The sequence below is a fragment of the Sinocyclocheilus grahami genome, unplaced genomic scaffold (genome assembly GCF_001515645.1).
Source record: "Sinocyclocheilus grahami isolate Dianchi unplaced genomic scaffold, SAMN03320097.WGS_v1.1 scaffold520.1, whole genome shotgun sequence".
NCBI lineage: Eukaryota > Metazoa > Chordata > Actinopteri > Cypriniformes > Cyprinidae > Sinocyclocheilus > Sinocyclocheilus grahami.
The window spans coordinates 575564-597393 of NW_015505699.1; the positions used below are offsets into that span (position 1 = coordinate 575564).

At 34.6% G+C, this 21830-nt stretch overlaps 1 protein-coding gene across 1 annotated transcript in view; it reads right to left on the reverse strand.

The window, feature by feature from the left end:
- dock4a (dedicator of cytokinesis 4a) overlaps positions 1–21830 on the reverse strand; it is an 82577-nt gene that overhangs the window by 2197 nt on the left and 58550 nt on the right. Inside the window, exons 25-49 of the mRNA XM_016237639.1 lie at positions 20778–20912; positions 20588–20686; positions 20383–20477; positions 20210–20285; positions 18785–18885; positions 18490–18548; positions 18253–18401; positions 16772–16857; positions 15815–15841; positions 15588–15683; positions 15450–15510; positions 15253–15346; positions 14844–14992; positions 14414–14500; positions 13508–13612; positions 12851–12992; positions 11141–11307; positions 10419–10505; positions 8323–8499; positions 5492–5575; positions 4914–5033; positions 4073–4200; positions 3716–3836; positions 1638–1719; positions 1364–1473 (exon numbers count right to left, since the gene is read on the reverse strand). Coding sequence (XP_016093125.1) covers positions 1364–1473; positions 1638–1719; positions 3716–3836; positions 4073–4200; positions 4914–5033; positions 5492–5575; positions 8323–8499; positions 10419–10505; positions 11141–11307; positions 12851–12992; positions 13508–13612; positions 14414–14500; positions 14844–14992; positions 15253–15346; positions 15450–15510; positions 15588–15683; positions 15815–15841; positions 16772–16857; positions 18253–18401; positions 18490–18548; positions 18785–18885; positions 20210–20285; positions 20383–20477; positions 20588–20686; positions 20778–20912 — 2637 coding nt within the window. The remainder of the gene's footprint in view (positions 1–1363; positions 1474–1637; positions 1720–3715; positions 3837–4072; positions 4201–4913; positions 5034–5491; positions 5576–8322; positions 8500–10418; positions 10506–11140; positions 11308–12850; positions 12993–13507; positions 13613–14413; positions 14501–14843; positions 14993–15252; positions 15347–15449; positions 15511–15587; positions 15684–15814; positions 15842–16771; positions 16858–18252; positions 18402–18489; positions 18549–18784; positions 18886–20209; positions 20286–20382; positions 20478–20587; positions 20687–20777; positions 20913–21830) is intronic.

The following is a 21830-nucleotide window of genomic DNA, read 5'->3' on the forward strand; positions in this document are numbered from 1 at the left end:
ATACACACATACATACATACAGAAGTGGGTCGCGGCTTGATGACCATGGGAAAACATGGGTCCCAAGACCAAACCAGTTGAAAACCACTGCAGTAAATTATATATACTGTAATAATATATGACAATGAAATTGCATATTTTTATATTATATAATGCATATAGTAATTATTAAAAAATATATTTTCAGTATTTATTTCTGCTGGTGTAATGTGAGCAGGAAAAATAATACAATTAATACATTATATTTAATAATATTTATAAAAAATATATATACAGTACAAACATATACCAAATTTTTGAGGCCAGCAGGATTTTTTTGTAAAGAAATTACTATTATTCAGTAATGATGTTAACGACACATTAAATTGATCAGAAGTGAGAAAGATTTTAAGATAAATGCTATTCTTTTGAATTTTCTATTCATCAAAGAATCCTGAAAAAAGTGTATCACAGTTTCCACAAAAATATTAAGTAGCACTTATTGATGGCAATAATAAGAAATGTTGCAGCAAATCGGCATATTATAATGATGTCTGAAGGATCATGGGGCACTGGAGACTGGAGTAATGATGCTTTGCCATCACAGGGAAAAAAAACATTTTAAAATATTTTAAAATAGAAAACAGTTTTTTGTAATGATATTTCATAATGTTACAGTTTTTCTGTATTTTTAATCAAATAAAAACTGCCTTGGTGAGCGTAAGAGTCTTCTTTCATTAACATAAAAAATACTTAACCAAAACTTTTGAATGGTGGTGTACATAAACATATTTTCAAAAAATATATGAAAAAATTAGTGCTGCCAAAGGATTAATCACATCCAAAATAAAAGTTTTTGTTTACAAAGTATATGTGTGTGTGTACTGTATATATTTATTATGTGTATATATAAATACAAACACATGCATGTATATATTTAAGAAAAATATGTTATGTTTATATATTAAATATATTTATGTATAATATAAAATATAAGAATATAAATGTATATACATGTAAATATTAAAAAAATATATACTGTGTGTGTATTTATATATACATAATAAATATACACACTACACATACAAAAGTGTAAATTTGTTGTAAAAAAAAATAAATAAAATGTTTCTAAACAATACAGTATATGAGATGTTGTTAGGTGGATACTAAGGTGTTCTGGGTGATCATTTAATCTAATCAAAGAGCCCACTTTTTAAACTTAAAAAATATATTATGGTCTCTCATTCAATGTAAGTTTATGAGAATTTGAAATATCATAATCAACTCTTAGTGGATAAAAACTAAGCCCCACCCTACATTATTTCCCACTGAATATTCAGTTTGACATGTAATTGTTAAAGAGTGGTGGTGGAGCCGCTCTGACCTGTGTGGGGTCCAGTGGGCTGGGGAAAATGCCGCTGCAGAGTCTGTCCCGTGGAGAGAGGCAGGTGTTGTCTCTGGAGTGCTTGTGCTTGTCAGACGGCAGTGGAGAAGCTAATGAAGAGGAATAAAGGCACGTAGTGTGAGAGTTGAACAGATAGGAAATAACAGAGGAAATGAGGCAATGCTGCAAAATGATGGTAATTATGTTGCGGGGCGTTGTAAGTACTGCTTGCTTTTGAGTGCCGGATTGCTTATAGTCTTTTGAATTCACTCACCTCTATTGCTGGAGGGCGCAGAGCTGTTCACATTCTGTGAGCCAGAGTGATTTGAGCTCAGACTTGAGGTAGACGGACTGGGCTAGAAATAGACAACAGATGTTATTTTTTTGTATTTTTTATGAAGTAATTAAGCTAAGATACATAAAAAAAAATGACCATATATATTATCATAATATAAATAACGTGTTATTTATATAAATAATGCTTTTATATATAATTGTGTACAAATTCATATATAATTATAAAATTTATTAAAATAATAATAATTTTAAAGGGTTGAGTAACTGATTTTTTTTGTCTGCTAGTTTATTCAAAAATATATTCAAAATGAAATACTTAAATACATGTAATGTTGTGACTCAAAAACATAATGATATTTATGTATTCTTTAATAATTCATTATTTTTGTAAAAAAAAAACATTTTAAACGTTTTTTGGAAAAAAATTATTATTATGATATATATACACACACACTTTCAAGGAAAAACGTTTTAAAAATTACAATATATATACAGTGTATAAATCATCATTAAAAAGTAACCTAACATGTTATTTATAATTGTATAAATTATATAAATACATTTATTATATATTAGTGGTTCAACGGATCACAGATGTCACGGTTCGGATCACATTACGGTTTTTGACCCACGGATCGGATCATTTTTCGGATCAGCAAGAAAAGAAAAATATTTAAATTTAACTTGCTTTACATTTATTACTTAAAGCAAAGTACTTCTTTGATACCACAGCAAATACTACTAGATTAACTAAGAAAGTTTAAACATGATTAAAGAGACAAGAGAGCAGCCAGTAAAAATAAGAACAAATACACAAATTACAAGCAGATAAATACAACAGAATATGTTACAACTAAAATAAGGTTAGTAGTATTCAAATACAGAAATGTAATAATTAGGGAAAATAACACTGCATAGTGTTCACTGTATAAATTAAATATAGATTTTTATCACAGCTGTTTTGTTGTTTGATGATCATTAATGACAGCAGCAGTATTTATAGGCCGCTGTCCCTTTAAAACCTGATGCACGGATCCGATATAATGATACACATCCCATCCGATGTCTTTCTCAGCTGTTCTTTCATTCACTTGAGACATAACTGACTGTGTTTAACTGAATGATTGTCAGGATGGGTATTTTGTCATAATTTTATGTGTATGTGTCTGTTCAAAGGATTCAGAAGAGGATTCAGTTTGGTGTTCGCGCGCCGTCTGAAACGCGTGTGCGCGCTTCATGTGTGCGGCTGTGCGCGAAGAGAACAGCGCGCGAGTAACGAATCGAGTTCCCTTTTGCCTTTTCTCTCTGGAATGGTTTAAAATTCGCTTGCTTGTGTAAATACGAACAAATTATAAACTTATACTCTATTATGGTAAAATTTTGCAATTAATCTGTGGATCACATTTGTACCGAACCGTGGGGCTTGGTCTGTACGGATCACGGATCAACTACGATCCGTTTAACCACTATTATATATGTAATATATATACTGTATATATGTTATATACAGTGGGGAAAAAAAGTATTTAGTCAGCCACCAATTGTGCAAGTTCTCCCACTTAAAAAGATGAGAGAGGCCTGTAATTTTCATCATAGGTATACCTCAACTATGAGAGACAAAATGAGAAAAAAAAATCCAGAAAATCACATTGTAGGATTTTTAAAGAATTTATTTGCAAATTATGGTGGAAAATAAGTATTTGGTCAATAACAAAATTGCATCTCAATACTTTGTTATATACCCTTTGTTGGCAATGACAGAAATTACAACTGTATCAAAATAATTATATATAATTTTAAAACTGTTGGATGTCACCAATGATATTATTTATTCTGCGCTGCATTTTCTGGAGCAAAAGAATGAGTTTTGCACTTTTTATTTAAACTTAAGGTGACAGCTAACAGCATTGAACAGACAAATTCATCCAAAATAAATAAAAAATTTAATTATTTTATTAAATTAATAGAATGATTGTCTGAATCTGACAGTTAATAGTGTTTCCTTTTAGTAACTTTTTAGTTCCCTAACATTGAGCGTATCTTTGAATTTCTCACTTGCATGTTGAAGACCTCATCCGAGCTCTCTGATTGGCCGGTGATGTTGCTCACTTCATTTGAGGCCTGTGATGACAGTGAGGATGAGGAATATCTGTTGACAGCTGGATAGCTGAGAGGACTGAAAGGGAATTGAAAGACACAAAAGAGGGACAGGATAAATTTAGCAAACGTGTGGGTGCGTTCAAGCTGCCAATCTGTCAAACCTGATCCAAAACAAGCATTCCTAAATAGCATCTACTTGGCTGAGATTTCAATTGAGTTCAACTTTTTATCTCTGACCTTAAAGCATTTCAACATATATTTCAAGAATGCACACAAGAAACATTTTTAACATGGCATTAAGATGACACAAACCTGCGTCTTGCCACGATTCGGCCTCCCTCTGGGCTGATGGCATTAGGTACGGGGGTCCTGCATGTGCGCGGGCTGCCATTTGCAAAATGCAGAGGACTAACACGCACATAAGCGGGAAACTCTTGTGGCTAAACAAAAAAATATTACCTGTTATAGAAAGTGTTTCATCAAATTGCTTGTTAAAATTAACACAGTTTTTAAAGGTCACGTATGTAATTTCAATGCCTCTAGTGGAACTAAGCAAAATTAACTTTTTAAACAGGTTTCTCAAACATTTATCTGCTATTGGTCAGACAAATCTGTGGCCCCGCCCCAAACTCATGCCACTGGTTAAGCCAATGTTACTATGGCCAACTGGTTGGGATTTCTGATTGGCTGTCAATGTTTTTATTGTTCATCAACGGGAACTGTTCTGAAAGTGATTTGAACTTTATTGTTGGATAACGTCTATAAAGATTTAAATATGGATATTTTTGTATATTGTTCTTACACAAATGCAGTGCTTCGCTTTAGAAGGCCTGTATTAAGCACTTTTTATGATGGATGGGTGCACTTTATTGGACTTCAAAATCTCGACCACCATTTACTGCCATTATAACGCTTAGAAGAACCAGGATATTTTTAATATAACTCCGATTGTATTGGTCTAAAAGAAGAAAGTCATATACACCGATGATTCCTTGAGGGCGGGTAAATCATGGGGTTATTTTAATTTTTGGGTGTGAACTTTCCCTTTAAAGTTGCATATTAAATTGGGATATGCATTTTAAAGTCTAAAAATGTACACAATTCAACTTTAAGACCAGTGAATATGTATCTATATGTGTAAAAGTAAACATACTTGAATACCCAGACTGGAGCGCATTACATGAAACTGGTCGACAAGCTTTTTATGTAACGGCTTCATATCCTGTGGAACGAACTTCTCGTGCACGGCTAAACCAAATTCCAGAATATGGGCCTGCAAAAAAGGCAGAGAGAAAATTTTATTATTCTTAGAACAAAATAAATATTTATTTAAACAATACAAAATAGGAAAATGTCTAGAAATGTACTTTTTGTATAAATGTTGGCTTAATTTTGTTTTTAAAAAACTTTTTATAGAATTTTCAAGAAATGTTTACATTTAATAGCTTTAAAAGTATCATGTTTTGCAACCATCAAGTAAAAGGTAACAGCATTTTCTTAAAAAAAAAAAAAACTTTAAATATTTTGCAACAAATATAATGAATTGTTAATACACAAATATCATTATATTTTAAAGGCACATTATCAGATGTATTATAATGTAGTCATTATATGAATAGCATTTTTAATATACATTTTTAAATATATATTATATTGAAAAATATATTTTAAATAAACAGACAAAAAAAATGAGTGTCACATCACTGACCCAAATCATTTTTGTTTTTGTACCTGTTCAAACATCAGTTCCCTAAGACGAGTAATTTTCTCTCCATCCTCTGGATGATTTGCCATGTAATCTTTCGCAAAAAATGCCTGCGTGAGGAAGTACATAAAGAGACACATGAATCATTTGTACTCAGGCTACTTTTTAAGAAAAGAAGAGTTAATAAATAAACTCATACAGTGTGAAATTCAGTGCATGTCTCACAGGCATTTCAATGCTGTAAACTAACCTGAACTCCTACTCATTTCTTAGAAACTATGATGCAACATTACAAAGACGCTAGGGAATGTTTCCATGACTCTCGTTTAATATATCATGCTAACTGTCATACGTAAGTGACATGGATTTTGATCTAGATTTCATAGCCCAGTGACTAGACCTGGAGCCCTGTGCTCTGTGGTAAACTCATCATCTGTGCAGTGAGGTGCATGCTGGGATTTAGGAAAACCCCTGCCGTTAGCTCTTCTCTTTTAATAGAGTTAGCTGAAGCTCACGCTCACAAAAGGCCAGTGCTCAACATGCTGTTGCTTGGCAACTGTCAGAGATACCCGCAGAAAACGGTCCTATGAAGTGTGAGGATGTGGGCTAGTCATTAAACATCCAGCAAATGCGCTTTTGAGGGTTTCACTGAAAACAACAACTAGAAACCGGTCTTTCATCCTGCTAAAAGGAAGAAGGTGAAACTGGAGTCAGTGCGCTCAGACCAATAAATCACTTTACAGACAATTTATGTTGTCAAGACTATGAGACATCAACAGAGTCAAAACATTTCGATCACAACAGTTCAAAGATTTTAAAGGGGTCATATGATGCGATTTCAAGTTTCCCTTTCTCTTTGGAGTGTTACAAGCTGATTGTGCATAGATAAGATCCCTGAAGTTACAAAGACTAAAGTCTCAAAACCAAAGAGATATTCTTTATCAAAGTTAAGACTCTGCCACGCCCCCCTAAAACGGCTGGTTCTAACACGCCCCCACATATTTACCTCACTATGTGGAAATATTTGCATAATGCTGCCCAAATGTTCATGCAAAGAAAGAAGGCGTGGTTTCAGTAACCGCAGTTAGTGTTGAAGCAGCTTGAGCGAGAGAGAGAGAGAGAGAGAGCGGTGTGTGTGTGTGCGTGCACGCTTGAGCGAGAGAGAGCGGTGTGTGTGTGTGTGTGTGTGTGCGTGCGCGCTTGAGCGAGAGAGAGAGCGGTGTGTGTGTGTGTGTGTGCGAGAGAGAGAGAGAGAGAATGGTGTGTGTGTGTGTGTGTGTGTGCGCGCGAGCGAGAGAGAGAGAGCGAGAGAGAGAGAGAGCACGAGAGAGAGAGCGAGAGAGAGAACGAGCGAGCGAGCGAGCGAGAGCACGAGAGAGCGAGAGAGAGAGAGAGAGAGAGAGCGAGACACATCACAGTGGAGTCAGCTGTCTTAACCGTGGCTTGTGTACTGCAAACACATATGTTCCCCTTTCGGGTTCTGTCTTTACATTTATTTTGAAAGATGAAGCTTGCGATTATGGTAAGGGGCGTTACATTTCCGACGAGTGCTTGCGGTGTTCGGCCAATCACAATCCACTGGGTCAGCTGGCCAATCAGAGCAGACTGCGCTTGTCGGAAGGAGGGACTTTGTAGAAAATGAAGCGTTTGAGAGAGGCGGGGCATAGAGGACCTACAATAATGTACAGTATTTTAAAAATAATGTGTTTTTTGAACATTAAAGCATGTCAACATATTCTGTTACACCAAATACACAAAATAATGATCAGTATAAAAAAGCATCATATGACCCCTTTAATATTTTGACTGCCTTGTGTCTCGTGTCAAACGACATAAAACAATTTTTTTATATAAATGACATCAAAAACTCAGAGGATGTATTTGTAATTGATATATATGTAAACTTTTTTTGTGTAATAGTTTTTTTGTGTAATAGTGATTGAACACAAAATAATATTTTGCATTTGTATTCAATTAAGTGTAAATAACAGTTAAGAGTAAATAACAGCAGCATCGCCACAAATTTGATCTAATCAGTCGCCTAAAATATAAACTAAAATTATAATAAAAAAAAAATCACAGATTTTCGTCCACGTTTTACATAAATTATAGTCATAGTATTATATAATAATTTAGCAAAATAATACAATATAATATTCAGATAATCAGTTTTTCTGCTATACATTATTAGATCAATATTGCACTCATATTGCAATAAAATAAAATAAAAAAAGTATATAAAATAAAATAAACTTTAGTGTAGCTACTTATTATTAGCAGCTCAAGACCAAGATCATGAGACAACAATAAAGTCAAGGCATTTGGATCACAAGAGTTAAAAGATTTCAATTTTTCAATATTTATTTTGTCAACATAAACATTTTCTCATTGCTACTAACGTGAACTAACCAGTTGCCTAAAATATTGACTATGATTAAAATTACTTATTTTACTGTAAATAAAAATCAGATTGCCTATATTTATTTATAGTCACACTATTATACAATAATTTTACTAAATAATACTTATAATAGTTATAAAATTAATCAAATATTTACTTAAATGTTCATTAGCATGTTTTTGACTATATGGTAGCATTGCTGTAGTTGAAGTTCTGTATGTTGAAACTCTAGCTTGTCAAACTACAAACTGCTTGAATATACAAGCTTCAGGTCCATGTCAATACCATTGGTCTTTACCAGCTTTGCACATTTTCCCACTCCAATTTTCCCCATTCTTTTTTGCAGTACTCTACATTTTTGATCCAAGTTTTAAGGCAGTGAAATAACAAGCAACCCAAAGTCCACCTCCAATCTAACAGAAGCAGATTGACCCTGCTCTCCATCCAGTCCCGTACCTCCTGGTATCGAGCCAGTCCTCCATTGACAGCGGCATCGATGACTCCGTTCAGGCACATGGTGAGAGGGTTGATGTTCAGCATCTGCCTCATCTGACACTGGGCGATCAGCGTCCTCAACTGCAGCGTCTTATTTTCAATCACCTCGCTGGCGTTCTCCAAGGGACTCATCTCCACCTGTATTGAAACCACACTGAGGTTATGATGTCTCTGTTTATGTTTATATGATTGTTTTGATGGTGGATGTGCAGTCTTGGGGTCAGTTACTTTAAATTCATGACATTGGCAAAGAGCTTGAAAAACCCTCATCTTGTACGTGATAAGCAGTGCGATTTATCAAAGGCTGTAGTCTACAAGTGTCTTGTCAAAATGAGAATTTTTCTTTTTTTTAAGTTATGACTCACCAGCAGTGTTGGGCAAGTTACTTCCAAAATGTAATACATTATATATGACTAGTTACTATCTTTTGAAAGTAATTAGTTACATTACAATATTACTGTCTCTGAATTGTAATGCGTTACACTACTTTTGAGTTACTTTTGAGTTACTTTCACCAAAATATCCACAGAAGTATTATAAAATGCCAAAATGTAGTTTATTGCTGCTCATTCTACATCAAGTGGAGGGTAATGTGGTAGGTCTATATAGCATACAATTATAAAATCATATTTAGATGCCGGTATGGCATTAATGTTACGTTGTAGTTTAGGTTAAACACAGATAAGCAGAAATCACATTATTACATTCATAAATAACACCGGTAAATAAAGCGAAATGTTATAATGTACAAACAATAAACACAATACCTAGCCTATAGGCAAATTTGAACGGTTTCAAGAAGAAAACAAGAATGAAAAATAAAAGTTGCTATTTTCTAAACAAGCCAAAATGAATTAGGCTAATCAGTGGCGGCGCTAGGGCCGGGCTTGTCGGGGCCCATCAGAAACTTGCTTAGCCCGGGCACAGCCCCCCCAAGGATTTCCTAATGATGTTCTCTTATTTTTGGTGTCACTTTCATTAACATAAAAAAAATTTACATAAAAAAATGCCTAATATGTGGCCTATAAATGATTGATATTATGGGGGAGGGGTCAAGCAACACAAGCAAGCAACGCGCAAACTGTGCAAGAGTTATGCCGGTGAACATCAGTCAATTCACTACAGAGAAAGTGAAAGTTAAAAAAAAACTGATGGAGCTTTCTAACGCTGCATTAACGGCGCATATTCTCTGAGACAACAAGAGACAAAATTACTTCAATTTAGGCTGATGATGGTATATATCTGTCTTAAATTATTCCCTTAATATTTCTCTTGTGGCCCAGAAGAAACGTTTTTCACGTTAAACAGGTTGTTTTTGAAAATCTGTGCACGAAATAAAGCTGCTCTTCATTTTCATCGATGACTGCAGTGTTATTAATTTTAATTATAGGCCTATAATTCAATTGTATAAATGAATAGACCTATTTAAAAAATTTTTTTTAAAAACCATTCTCAATGAGGAGTAGCCTAAACTAATAGCCTAAATTTGTATTATCCTCACAGCACGCCATAAGGCGCGGAACGGCATAGTCATATAGACTATGATTTAACAAAAACAGATTTTGTTATTTTTAGTTAAACTTAATTTTTGTTGCTCGTCTGCGCTCGTCCGCCGCCTTTTTTCTCTTCTCTGACCCCGCAGCTCTCTCCGATAGTTTACTGTTAGTGGCTCCAGTCCAGGTGTTTCCAGGTTTTACTCGTGTTATTTCTCCATGTTGAGAGTTTGGTGTCACACATATTGCTAAGCATTCTTATCCTTTTCTCCGATGAACTGAAAATAACAGGAGTGTGTCCATCTCACAAATGTAGAATCCATCTATGCAGTCATCTCAACCATCTAATTCCAGCAACAGAAGATAGACAAACTAGTTTACCCGCGGAATTTTTTCTCTGGTGCTGTTTTGCGGTGTTAGTAATATGTTGTTGTAACTTGCGTTACTGAGATTGTAACGAGTAATAATATTACCCAAATTTTATTAGTAATGCGTTATATTACAACGTAATATACTACTGTAATATTATTACTTTTGTAATGCGTTACTCCCAACACTGCTCACCAGTTCCCTTTTCTCAACTTCAAACCAGCGAGAGATGCCAGGTAGACTCTGAGCGAGGGTCAGTGTTGTCCGCTCAACCCACAGGCTCTACAACACAACACAAACAACATGAACATCACAAAACTGATTTAAAAAAATGAAATCATTTCATCATCTTGGTGCCTAAGACTTTAGCCACATCAAAAAATGAAAAGACCTGCACAGAGAGAGTGAGAGATTTAGAGACAGACAGATAGACAAACAGAAGACAGACAGACAGACAGATAGATAGATAGATAGATAGATAGACAGACAGATAGATAGATAAGACAGATAAGACAGATAGACAGATAAGACACATAAGACAGATAAGACAGATAGATAGATAGATAGATAGATAGATAGATAGATAGATAGGACAGACAGACAGACAGACAGACAGACAGACAGACAGACAGATAGATAGATAGATAGATAGATAGATAGATAGATAGATAGATAGATAGATAGATAGATAGATAGATAGACAGACAGATAGATAGATAAGACAGATAAGACAGATAGACAGATAAGACACATAAGACAGATAAGACAGATAGATAGATAGATAGATAGATAGATAGATAGATAGATAGGACAGACAGACAGACAGACAGACAGAAGATAGATAGATAGATAGATAGACAAACAGAAGATAGACAGACAGATAGATAGATAGATAGACTACAGTAAGTCTACAGCACCTTAAACTCGTTCTCTTTGTCTTTGGTGCCCTTGTGAAAAGGCCTGTCGTAGCGAAACCTCCAAATATGGTTGACTTTGTAGAAGCTCTTGATGTTGTTGGGGACTCCGTCTCTCTGCAGGACGTCCTGGTTTTCAGGGACAGGACTAACGGCATAGATCTGCAGATCTGAATCACGACCAGTTAAGGGACGTACAAAGCGCATTCAGTCATCACACAAACAAACAAGCAGAAACTATTAATCTCATTCTCTCATTTGTTTCAAGTAAATCTCATAGTTATTTCATTTGTTTTTCTTTTTTTATGGGATTCAGGAGAAACATCCGAGACAAAGGTGTCACTTATAACTGAAGCATAACTGAGACTTAAGTCTCCTAACTGTAATAGAGCAATAAATCCTTCCTCTGAAATAAGTTCGAGCTACTCATGAACTTTTGCCACAGATATACTCAACTATCAGACCATTAGCAGCTGGTTGGACTCTGTGAAGAGAAGAGGTCACAGAGCAGCATGAACTCAGTTTAGATACCCATCTGATTAGAAACTATGCTGCTGGCTGCCGACCAACAGTTTACACATCTAACAGCTGCCCTATTAGCACTTCTCCATTCTTTAATCACCCTTATCCACACACCAGCCCTCTTCTAAGAACCCTTGAGGAGCAATATATATAAATATACACTACCGTTTAAAAGTTTGGGATCAGTAAGATTTTTCATATTTTTTAGCGAAGTTTCTTGTGCTCATCAAGGCTGTATTTATTTGACCAAAAATCCAGAAAAAACCCTGTTATTTTGGGAAATATTATTGCAATTTGAAATAACAGTTTCTATTTTAATATACTTTAAAATATAATTTATTCCTGTGATGCAAAGCTGAATTTTCAGCATCATTACTCCAGTCTTCAGTGTCACATGATCCTTCAGAAATTATTCTAATATGCTGATTTATTATCAGTGCTGGAAACTGTTATGCTGCTTAATATTTTTTTGGGACCTGTGATACTTTTTTCTGAATTCTTTGATAAATAAAGAGGTAAAAAGAACAGTGTTTATTCAAAATAGAAATGTTGTGTTTGGGGTCAGTAAATTTTTTCTTTCTTTTTTTTTTTTTTAAAGAAATGAATCATTTTTTTCTTTCAGCAAAGATGTGTTAAATGGATTAAAAGTGATAGTAAAGACTTCTGATTTCTGTTTTGAATAAATGCTGTTCTTTTGAACTTTTTATTCATCAAAGAATCAAAGAAAAAAGTATCACAGGTTCCAAAAAAATATTAAGCAGCACAACAGTTTCAACACTGAGAATAAATCAGCATATTAAAATAATTTCTGAAAGACCATGTGACACTGAAGACTAGAGTAATGGCTGATGAAAATTCAGCACTGCGTCACAGAAATAAATTAGATTTTAAAGTATATTAAAATAGGAAACCAATATTAGAAATTGCAATAATATTTCACAATATTACTGTTTTTTCTGTATTTTTGATCAAATAAATACAGCCTTGATGAACATAAGAGACTCCATTAAAAACATAAAAAAATCTTACTGATCCCAAACTTTTGAATTTGTATATATTTGTATATATATGTGTATATTTGAAAGTGTATATATATATATATATATATATATATATATATATATATATATATACTTTTTATGTGCCTTTCATATCGAACAAAAGAAAAAAAGAAGAAAAAATTAAGGATACACTGCGCGTCTGCTTGGTGGATGGTCTGGTCGGGCAGGTTGGCGTGCTGCATTGCGATGGCGTGAGGAAACTCGCTGAGCATCCTTTGCTGAAAGGCCTCCAGACGCTCGTAATCGTTCCCTCGACACACAAACTCTTTATTCTGACCGCCGGCAACACACACAGACAGAAGTAATGAGGAAAGTGGAAGACACTGGACACAATATTGACTGTTTGAGGGACTAAATGAGAATAGAGTATAGAGATATTTCATAATTCCTAATTCATTCTCATTTCCCCCTCCATTCCCATTCCCATTATCATCCACACATTGCACTGTGGTGTGAAAATACAAATAATAGCAATTGGATAAAATGCGAATAGCTCAATAAAAAGGAAATGTTGCAGAAATGTTACAAATTATAGATGAGTTGCAGTGAGATCTGGGAGGAAAGTGCCCCCTAGAGGACATGATGTTGAATTACAGGATTACACTTCAACTGAATAAGCCATAATTCACCCAAAAGTGAAAAATCTATATAAGACAGCGATATCTGTAAAATATTTAGCTAATATAATCAGCTTTTATTATTTTACATTATTTTATAATATATTATAAATAATATGTATACAAACATATATAAATATAATACAAATATGCTTTAAAGAATTGTATACCCTTAAAAAGAAGGGGAACTTCTTTCCGTAGAAGCCGACTCTGAAGAACTCTGGCTCGAGCCGCTGCTGGTTCATTATTTTGTCATAGAAAGAGGCTTCCATCATCTATCAAACATGCAAATAAAACAGACCATTGAGCACAATGTAACACAAACAGCAGTTAATATGACAAATTACTGCCACAATCTGTGAAGCAATCGACTGTGTAACAGAATAAACAAAAAACAATCAGGGAGATTCAGTTTAACAGTTAAAGCCAAACGCCTCATTAGGATAACAATTGGCCGTAAGTGTAATGAACATAGTAACAACTCAATTTAGTTCAAATAAGTGCTGTATTTACAGCCACTGGGTGTTTGAACTGCAGACTAGTGTGCATAAAAATAAGTAAATAAATACTGTAAAACTATAAAGAAATTAGTGCTGTCAAACGATTAATCGCATCCAAAATAAATGTTTTGTTTACATAATATATGTACAGTATGTGTACTGTTTATTTATTATGTATATATAAATACACACACATACAGTATATATTTAGAAAATAATTACATGTATATACATTAATATATTTTTATTATTTTATATTATATATATATAAATACATTTAATATATAAACATAACATTTTTTTTAATATATGCATGCTTGTGTTTGTATTTATATATACATAATAAATATACACAGTACACACACATATATTATGTAAACAAAAACTTTTATTTTGGATGCGATTAATCGCGATTAATCGTTTGACAGCACTAAAAGAAATGTAAAAAAAACCACATTATTTGTTAAATATGTATTTAATAAATTAATACCAAAATAAAAATAATAAAAATAACATAAAATACATAAACGTATACATACCCACATACTGCGTGGTCTGTAAAGAGGAAACACTTACCCTCATCTTGCTGAGGTTCCTGTAGTCATAATACGCTTCGTACTGATTGGCCAGCTCTCGACACAGTATGATGCAGTTTTCCCAGCACTGGAATGAATAGTTCAGTTTTTAAGACTTAAATAACAGTAATACTTCAAACATAAAAGTATCATTTTAGCTACCAACAAGGGCCCCTGCTCTCATCGAAACTGTTGCAGTAGGTTTCAGCCACAAGATGGCAGTATGTAGGAAGAAAAGAACTTCTCTTATGTTGTCCATATTTATAGTTCAGTAGCTGGAAATCAGAACATACTGAACATAAAGTTGTCGCTGCAAACCTCTGGCTTTTTACTTACAGTAGCTGCCCTGATCCTTCAACATTAAGTCTTATTAGTCACATTCATTATTTTATGATGGGTGGGGTGCATCTTAAAATGAGAGATGGACTCACTTTTCCTCTGTCAAAATTGTGTATGATGGTGAGATGAAGGCATTCCTTCCTCTGCCATTCACTCTGCATGGGGTACGTGAGGAACTCTCTGAGAGGCCTTTCGGTCCACTCCAACAGCTCATCGTACAGCAGAAGAGTGTAGGACGCCTCTGCAAAACAGTCACAAAGATCATAAAAAAATTATTAGAAAATAATCATTTATAATAGTAAATAATATTCGAATAGGACAATATCTATTAGTATTATTATTGAAATTATTATAAAATAATATTATTGAAACAATTTGCATTTAAAAAGTAATATTTAAATTACATTAATATTTTTTCAAATTAATCGGTGCAGAAATGACAGTAAAAAATGAAAAATGAAAACGATACAGATCAACACAAATATGTTGAACGATTATTACCGGTGTAATTTTGTGCCTTCAGGTGCAGCTCATAGAGCTTGTGAATGTAACGGATGTACATTTCTTCTTTATTCAACTCGGTTTTATAGAAGTTCTGAAAAGAACAGGACAATGTGAGCAGAACATGTTTTTTTCTGGAGTTTGCCTCTAAATAACTATAATAATAAAATGTGTCATATTTTATATCCAAAACGAACCAGAAGGTTGACTGTACATCCCATTGTTTTCCCATCAACCTCGCCAATCTTCATGCAGTCCCTGTGAAGAGATGAGCCTCATGCATAAAGCGTGAGTGTGTACTGTATGCTGTATGGATGTGAGTGTGTCTGCTTTACCTGTAATCTAGTAATCTCTCCATTAGCCGTGTGACGGTAGCGATGTGGGAAATGCCACTTTCTCTCCAGGTCTCTCTCTCAATCTTCTTCAGGAGACTAAGTCAGATATATTATAAGAACTAATTAAAACAACAATAAAACTTTGAAATCGAAGACCTGATCACCCTTTTATTTTGTTACACCCAGCTGTACAGTATATAGTACATGGTATTTAATGAGGGTCTTACCTCGGATACGGACCAAACAGTGGAATTCTAATGCAGAAAAATAGAAAAATATTTTCAAATATTTGATTCGATTTTTCAAATTGAATTTATAGTACAGGGCTGTCCAGACTCGGTCCTGGAGGGCCAGTGTCCTGAAGAGTTTAGCTCCAACCCTAATTAAACACACCTGAACCAGCTAACCAAGCTCTTACTAGGCATAGAAACTTCCAGGCAGGTGTGTTGAGGCAAGTTGGAGCTAAACTCTGCAGGACACGGGCCCTCCAGGACCAAGTTTGGACAGCCCTGAATAGTACTTTGAAGTATTTCATAGTTTGTAATATTTTATATTTATATAAAATATGCAATATTTTTTAATTTATATACTACTGCTCAAAAATTTGGGGTCGTAAGAGTGTCTTTCACATCAAGGCTGCATTTATTTTTTGAAAGATACAGTAAAAACAGAAAAATGATTACAACTTAAAAAATATTTTCAAACGTCATTTATTCCTGTGATGCAAAGCTGAATTTTCAGCATCATTACTCCAGTCTTCAGTGTCACATGATCCTTCAGAATTAATTCTAATATGCTGATTTAGTGCTCTAGTAATATTTCTTATTATTATCAATGTTGAAACCAGCTGTGCTGCTTAGTATTGCTGTGGAAACCATGATAATTTTTTTTCAGGATTCTTTGATGAATAGAAGGTTAAAAAACAACATTTATTTGAAACAGAAATCTTTTGTAACACGGTTTTTACTGCCAGTTTTGATCAATTTAATGCACCCTTGCTGACAAAAAGTATTCATTTCATTAAAAAAAAATTATAAAATAAAAATAAACTTACTGACCACAATCACAATCATCATTTATAGCACGTGATATTTATATAAATTTATATAAATATAATTATAATTTAAACAAATTTCTTATTGCAGCTACAAAACATCATGATTTTGGAAAGAATTAAAACTCACATGTTGTTAAAGAGCTCTCTGTATGTCTCATCTCCTTTTCCCTCTGACATCAGGCCATCCAGTTTGTCTATTAGTTTGGCCTCCACCTTTAAAAAACAAAATGTCCAAAAAAAAAATTTAAATCCTTAAAGGGGTCATATGATGCGATTAAATTTTTTCCTTTCTCTTTGGAGTGTTACAAGCTCTTGGTGCATAAAGAAGATCTGTAAATTTGCAAAGACTAAAGTCTCAAATCCAAAGAGATATTCTTTATAAAAGTTAAAGAGTCAGCCACACCTACCTAAAACGGCTCGTTCGAACACGCCCCCACATATCTACCTCACTATGTGGCAAGATTTGCATAATGCCGCCCAAATGTTCACGCAAAGAAAGAAGGCATAACTTTTATTCTCTCTGTAGTATTGTTGTTGCCGCAGCCATGTCGTAAAGACGCTGTGTTTTTCGTTGTGAAAGCGAAACTACTTTGTTTGGCCTTCCAAAAGAGGACGATATCCGCTTCGTCATGCCTAGAGCTGATCTGTGCTGGTCGCTGAGGAAATACATCAACTTAGTGCTGTGGATCGCCGGCACATTTGAGGACTGTTTACTGATCCTGGGAGAGTAACGTTAGACTAAAATGCCGGCAGTTCTGACTCACGTAAGTACATTTTCTTTTATCATTTGCCACTGATGATTCAAACGCGAGTCTTGGGCAGTGTGGAGTAGCACTTGTTGTTTGTCATTTCTCTAATCACAAATGCAGACAGGGTTTTATGTTTACGTGGCTCCGGCTGGGACACGCCATCACAGTATGGTGAGGGGCGTAATATTTCCGTCTCACGCTTGAGGTATTCAGTCAATCACAACGCACTGGATAGCTGGCCAATCACAGCACACCTCGCTTTTTCAGACCGATGAGCTTTGTAAAAATGGACGCGTTTCAAAAAGGAGGGGCATAGAGGAGAAACAATAATGTACAGTATGTAGAAAATAATGTTTTTTTAACTTTAAACCGCACAAACACATTTCATTACACCAAATACACAAAATAATGTTCTTTTTAGCAGCATCATATGACCCCTTTAAAATGTCAGTTTTCATTCTTACAGCATGTTTTTAAATCCACTTACAGTATGATGTTAGTCAAGGTTTCCTGCACCAAAATATCATCATGTATCATATGCATGACTATTCCAGGCTATATTTGCATTTTTTAATCATTATTCTTAAGGGATTTCTGCAAGATAGCGGAGTTACATGTAGAAAATAAATTATATATCCATTGTAGTTCAACTTTAAATTTGCATGAGCAGCTCAAAATCTCACTGACAATATTTTTCAAATTATGATTCCATTCCAGAGCGACACGACCTTGGTAAACAAGCTCGATTTCCTCTCATCCACAGTGTTCTACTCTGACGCCCGCACATGATTTATTGTGACACGGACATCACGCTGCTCTCGCGTGTTCAAACATGTTTATGTCACTGTGATTTCAGCACCTGTTTGAAGTTGCCGCTCCGTCGCTGTTCGCAGTCCATCATATCGTGGAAAACGGGGATGAGAACGTTCCTCAGGTCCATCTGTGGTACCAGAGTCACCTCCATGAACGGACCAATCAGGGTGGGAATGAGATTTAACTTGTAGTCACCTGGGAGACAAAACAATATATTGCTTTTATATGCACCGGTCATGTGACCCCATAAGTGCTCAATGCAGAATTGTGAAAGAGGACGAACCCAAATGCTGCCACATGCTGAAAATCTCACAGCCAATCATCACTCTCATGTCACCGTACCTTTAAAAACATTAAAAAAAAAAAATCATATCAAATCTGGATATTGTGGTAATTGCAATGGTTTTCCCATGGTGCAACTTGCTCACGGTGTAAAAGTACTAATTAATCCAGTATACAATAAATCACTAATATCGTCGCATTATGCAGAATGTGTTATTTTACATTGTGAAATCTTTCCATCTCATTCCCGGTAGGATTCTGATCATATAAAGGAAAAGAACAGGAAGGGCTCTCACTTCTCCAAGACTTTTTTCCTCTTGGAGGGCGGGAACATTTCCAGTTGGAGGCAGGGCTGGTTGATGAATATTATACAGAGATAAAAATAGGACTCCCATACCTACAGATAAAAATAGAGCTAATTAAGATGCTGACGGTGATTATCTGCACTGCAGGCACATATTTAACATGTTCCCAGTATGCTCTAGGAGATACAGAAAAAAAATTATTTCTCCTATGAACTTTTTATTTATTTATTTAATTTTTTTATACGGCACACTGTAAATAATATGCAAGGAAATATTTCTACTCCATCTGACCCATAATGTTTTTTTCCTGGTGTGATCTACTGCAGTGGTTCCCAAACCTGTCCTGGAGGACCCCCTGCCCTGCACATTTTGTATGTCTCCTTAATCAGACACACCCAGTTTAGTTCTTGCAGTCTCTACTAACAAGCTGATGAGTGGAATCAGGTGTGTTAGATAAGGGAGACATACAAAAGGTGCAGGGCAGGGGGGCCTCCAGGACAGGTTTGGGAACCACTGATCTACTGTATTCAAGTTGATTCTGCCATATTAAATAACATTATTATATTATATTATATTATTTACAGGTTAATTAATCCAACATTTTTATAGTTTAGATTAGAGTTAATGGCTTTTAGATTCTAGATCTACATACTCAGTGTCCTAAAGACATCTGAATATATTAGTATATTTAATGAAATAGTAAAAGTGACGGCAAGTTATTAGTGAATTTCATGCAGTACATGCAAATTTTTCTCTGGTATTTTAGTACATTAGAGAGCAGAAAAATAATCTGTAGTATATAAACATATTTATTTTATTTATTTACATAAAAGTTGAGAATGAAGATTATGTGTAGATGTTTCACATACTACATTATATTTACTGTAATAAAATTTAACTTGTGAACTTTTGATGATAGCAACAGCCAGGTCGTGGGTAAAATTCACAAAGGTTTTTTGAAAGAAGCCAGGGCTGCATTTATTTGATCAAAAATATAATAAAAATAGTAAAATGGTGAAATACTGTTATTATTTAAAAAATAAAATCTAATATGCTGATTTGCTGCTCAAGACACATTTCAATGTTGTAACAGTTGTGCTGTTTAATAATTGACTTTTTTTTCAGGAATCTCTGATGAATAGAAATTTCAAAAGAACTGCAAATCTCTCATAACATTATAAATGTCTTTCACTTTTGATCAGTTTAATGAATAAAAATAATAATTAATAGTAAAAGATCCAGAAAATGAGACAGGCTATATTTGCATTTTTTTTAAATGCAGTAAGACAATAGAAAAAGCCAGACTTGCATTTAGAAAATAAATTGCATATCCATTGCAGTTCAACTTTAAATTTGCATGATCAGTTTAATAAATAAAAACAGTAGTGAACTGTAGTAAATGTAAAATCTCTTTACCTTGAAGTCAAATTTCTCATTAAGGAAGTTGTTGCGCAGAGTATCGGAGAGATATAAGATGGTGGTTATGATGACACTACACACAAACAAACAGAAACATCAAGCAATGAAACATCTCTATGGCTGAAGGAGATTATATATGAACCATTTCAGGTTTTGTTTTCCGCACTTACTTATTAGCGACCAGTCTCATGACAGTCCAGTCTTTGGGAAACATGTCAGGTCGGATAAGTATCCTGAAGACAGTGAATAACTGCAGGAGGAAACTCTGGAAAACAAGATTGTAAAGTTAGACTACAGCAATCACTATTATCAAACCAGAATGAGCTGGTTAAACACCCACACTACAATCTGGTAAGGTTTATCAAATGATTTTACCGTTAGTTCATCTTTAGTGGGAAATCTGCTGAGAAGCTGCTGGTATTCTTTATCTTTCAACTGCCGCAGCAATGTGAGCAAACAGGCAACAAATTCACCCTGAAACACACGCATCTAATGTGTTATTCAATTCACTGAAATACTTTCCCTGAAGTAAAAATCAAAGATCATCAGAAAAGGTCACGTGTACTGTAACATCCTGGTATGGCAGGCGCAGCGATGTGGCGGCAGGCTGAGGCCGGTTGGTCACTTCCAGTACAGTTCTGAGTAACACTCCAGACAGACTCTCCATGACCAGATTCACCTCCTCAGACACACCACACTCCTACAGAGACATAACCAGATTTTTAATTTTATTTTATTTATTAAAATTAATCACATATATAAATATTTACAAAGAAAAGCCCCATTACATTATTGTAGTAAAGGAGAAAATATTGAATAAACATCAGTTTCAGGTTAAAATATTTCAACGCACCAAATTCCCTTATCGCTAAATTTACATACAGGTCAGGAAGTCACGATTATTATTATTTTTTTGGAAAACTTATTTGGTAACATAAGAAATGATCATTGACAGACAGACAGACAGACAGATAGACAGACAAACAGAAGATCGATAGTCAGACAGACAGACAGATAGATAGACAGACAGGCAGACACAGATAGATGATAGATAGACAGACAAACAGAAGATAGATAGACAGATAGATAGACAGACAGATGACAGACAGACAGACAGATAGATAGATAGACAGACAGACAGACAAACAGAAGATAGATAGACAGACAGACAGATAGATAGACAGACAGACAGGCAGACACAGATAGATGATAGATAGATAGATACAGTGGGGAAAAAAAAAGTATTTAGTCAGCCACCAATTGTGCAAGTTCTCCCACTTAAAAAGATGAGAGAGGCCTGTAATTTTCATCATAGGTATACCTCAACTACGAGAGACAAAATGAGAAAAAAAAATCCAGAAAATCACATTGTAGGATTTTTAAAGAATTTATTTGCAAATTATGGTGGAAAATAAGTATTTGGTCAATAACAAAATTTCATCTCAATACTTTGTTATATACCCTTTGTTGGCAATGACAGAGGTCAAACGTTTTCTGTAAGTCTTCACACACTGTTGCTGGTATTTTGGCCCATTCCTCCATGCAGATCTCATATAGAGCAGTAATGTTTTGGGGATGTCGCTGGGCAACACGGATTTTCAACTCCCTCCAAAGATGT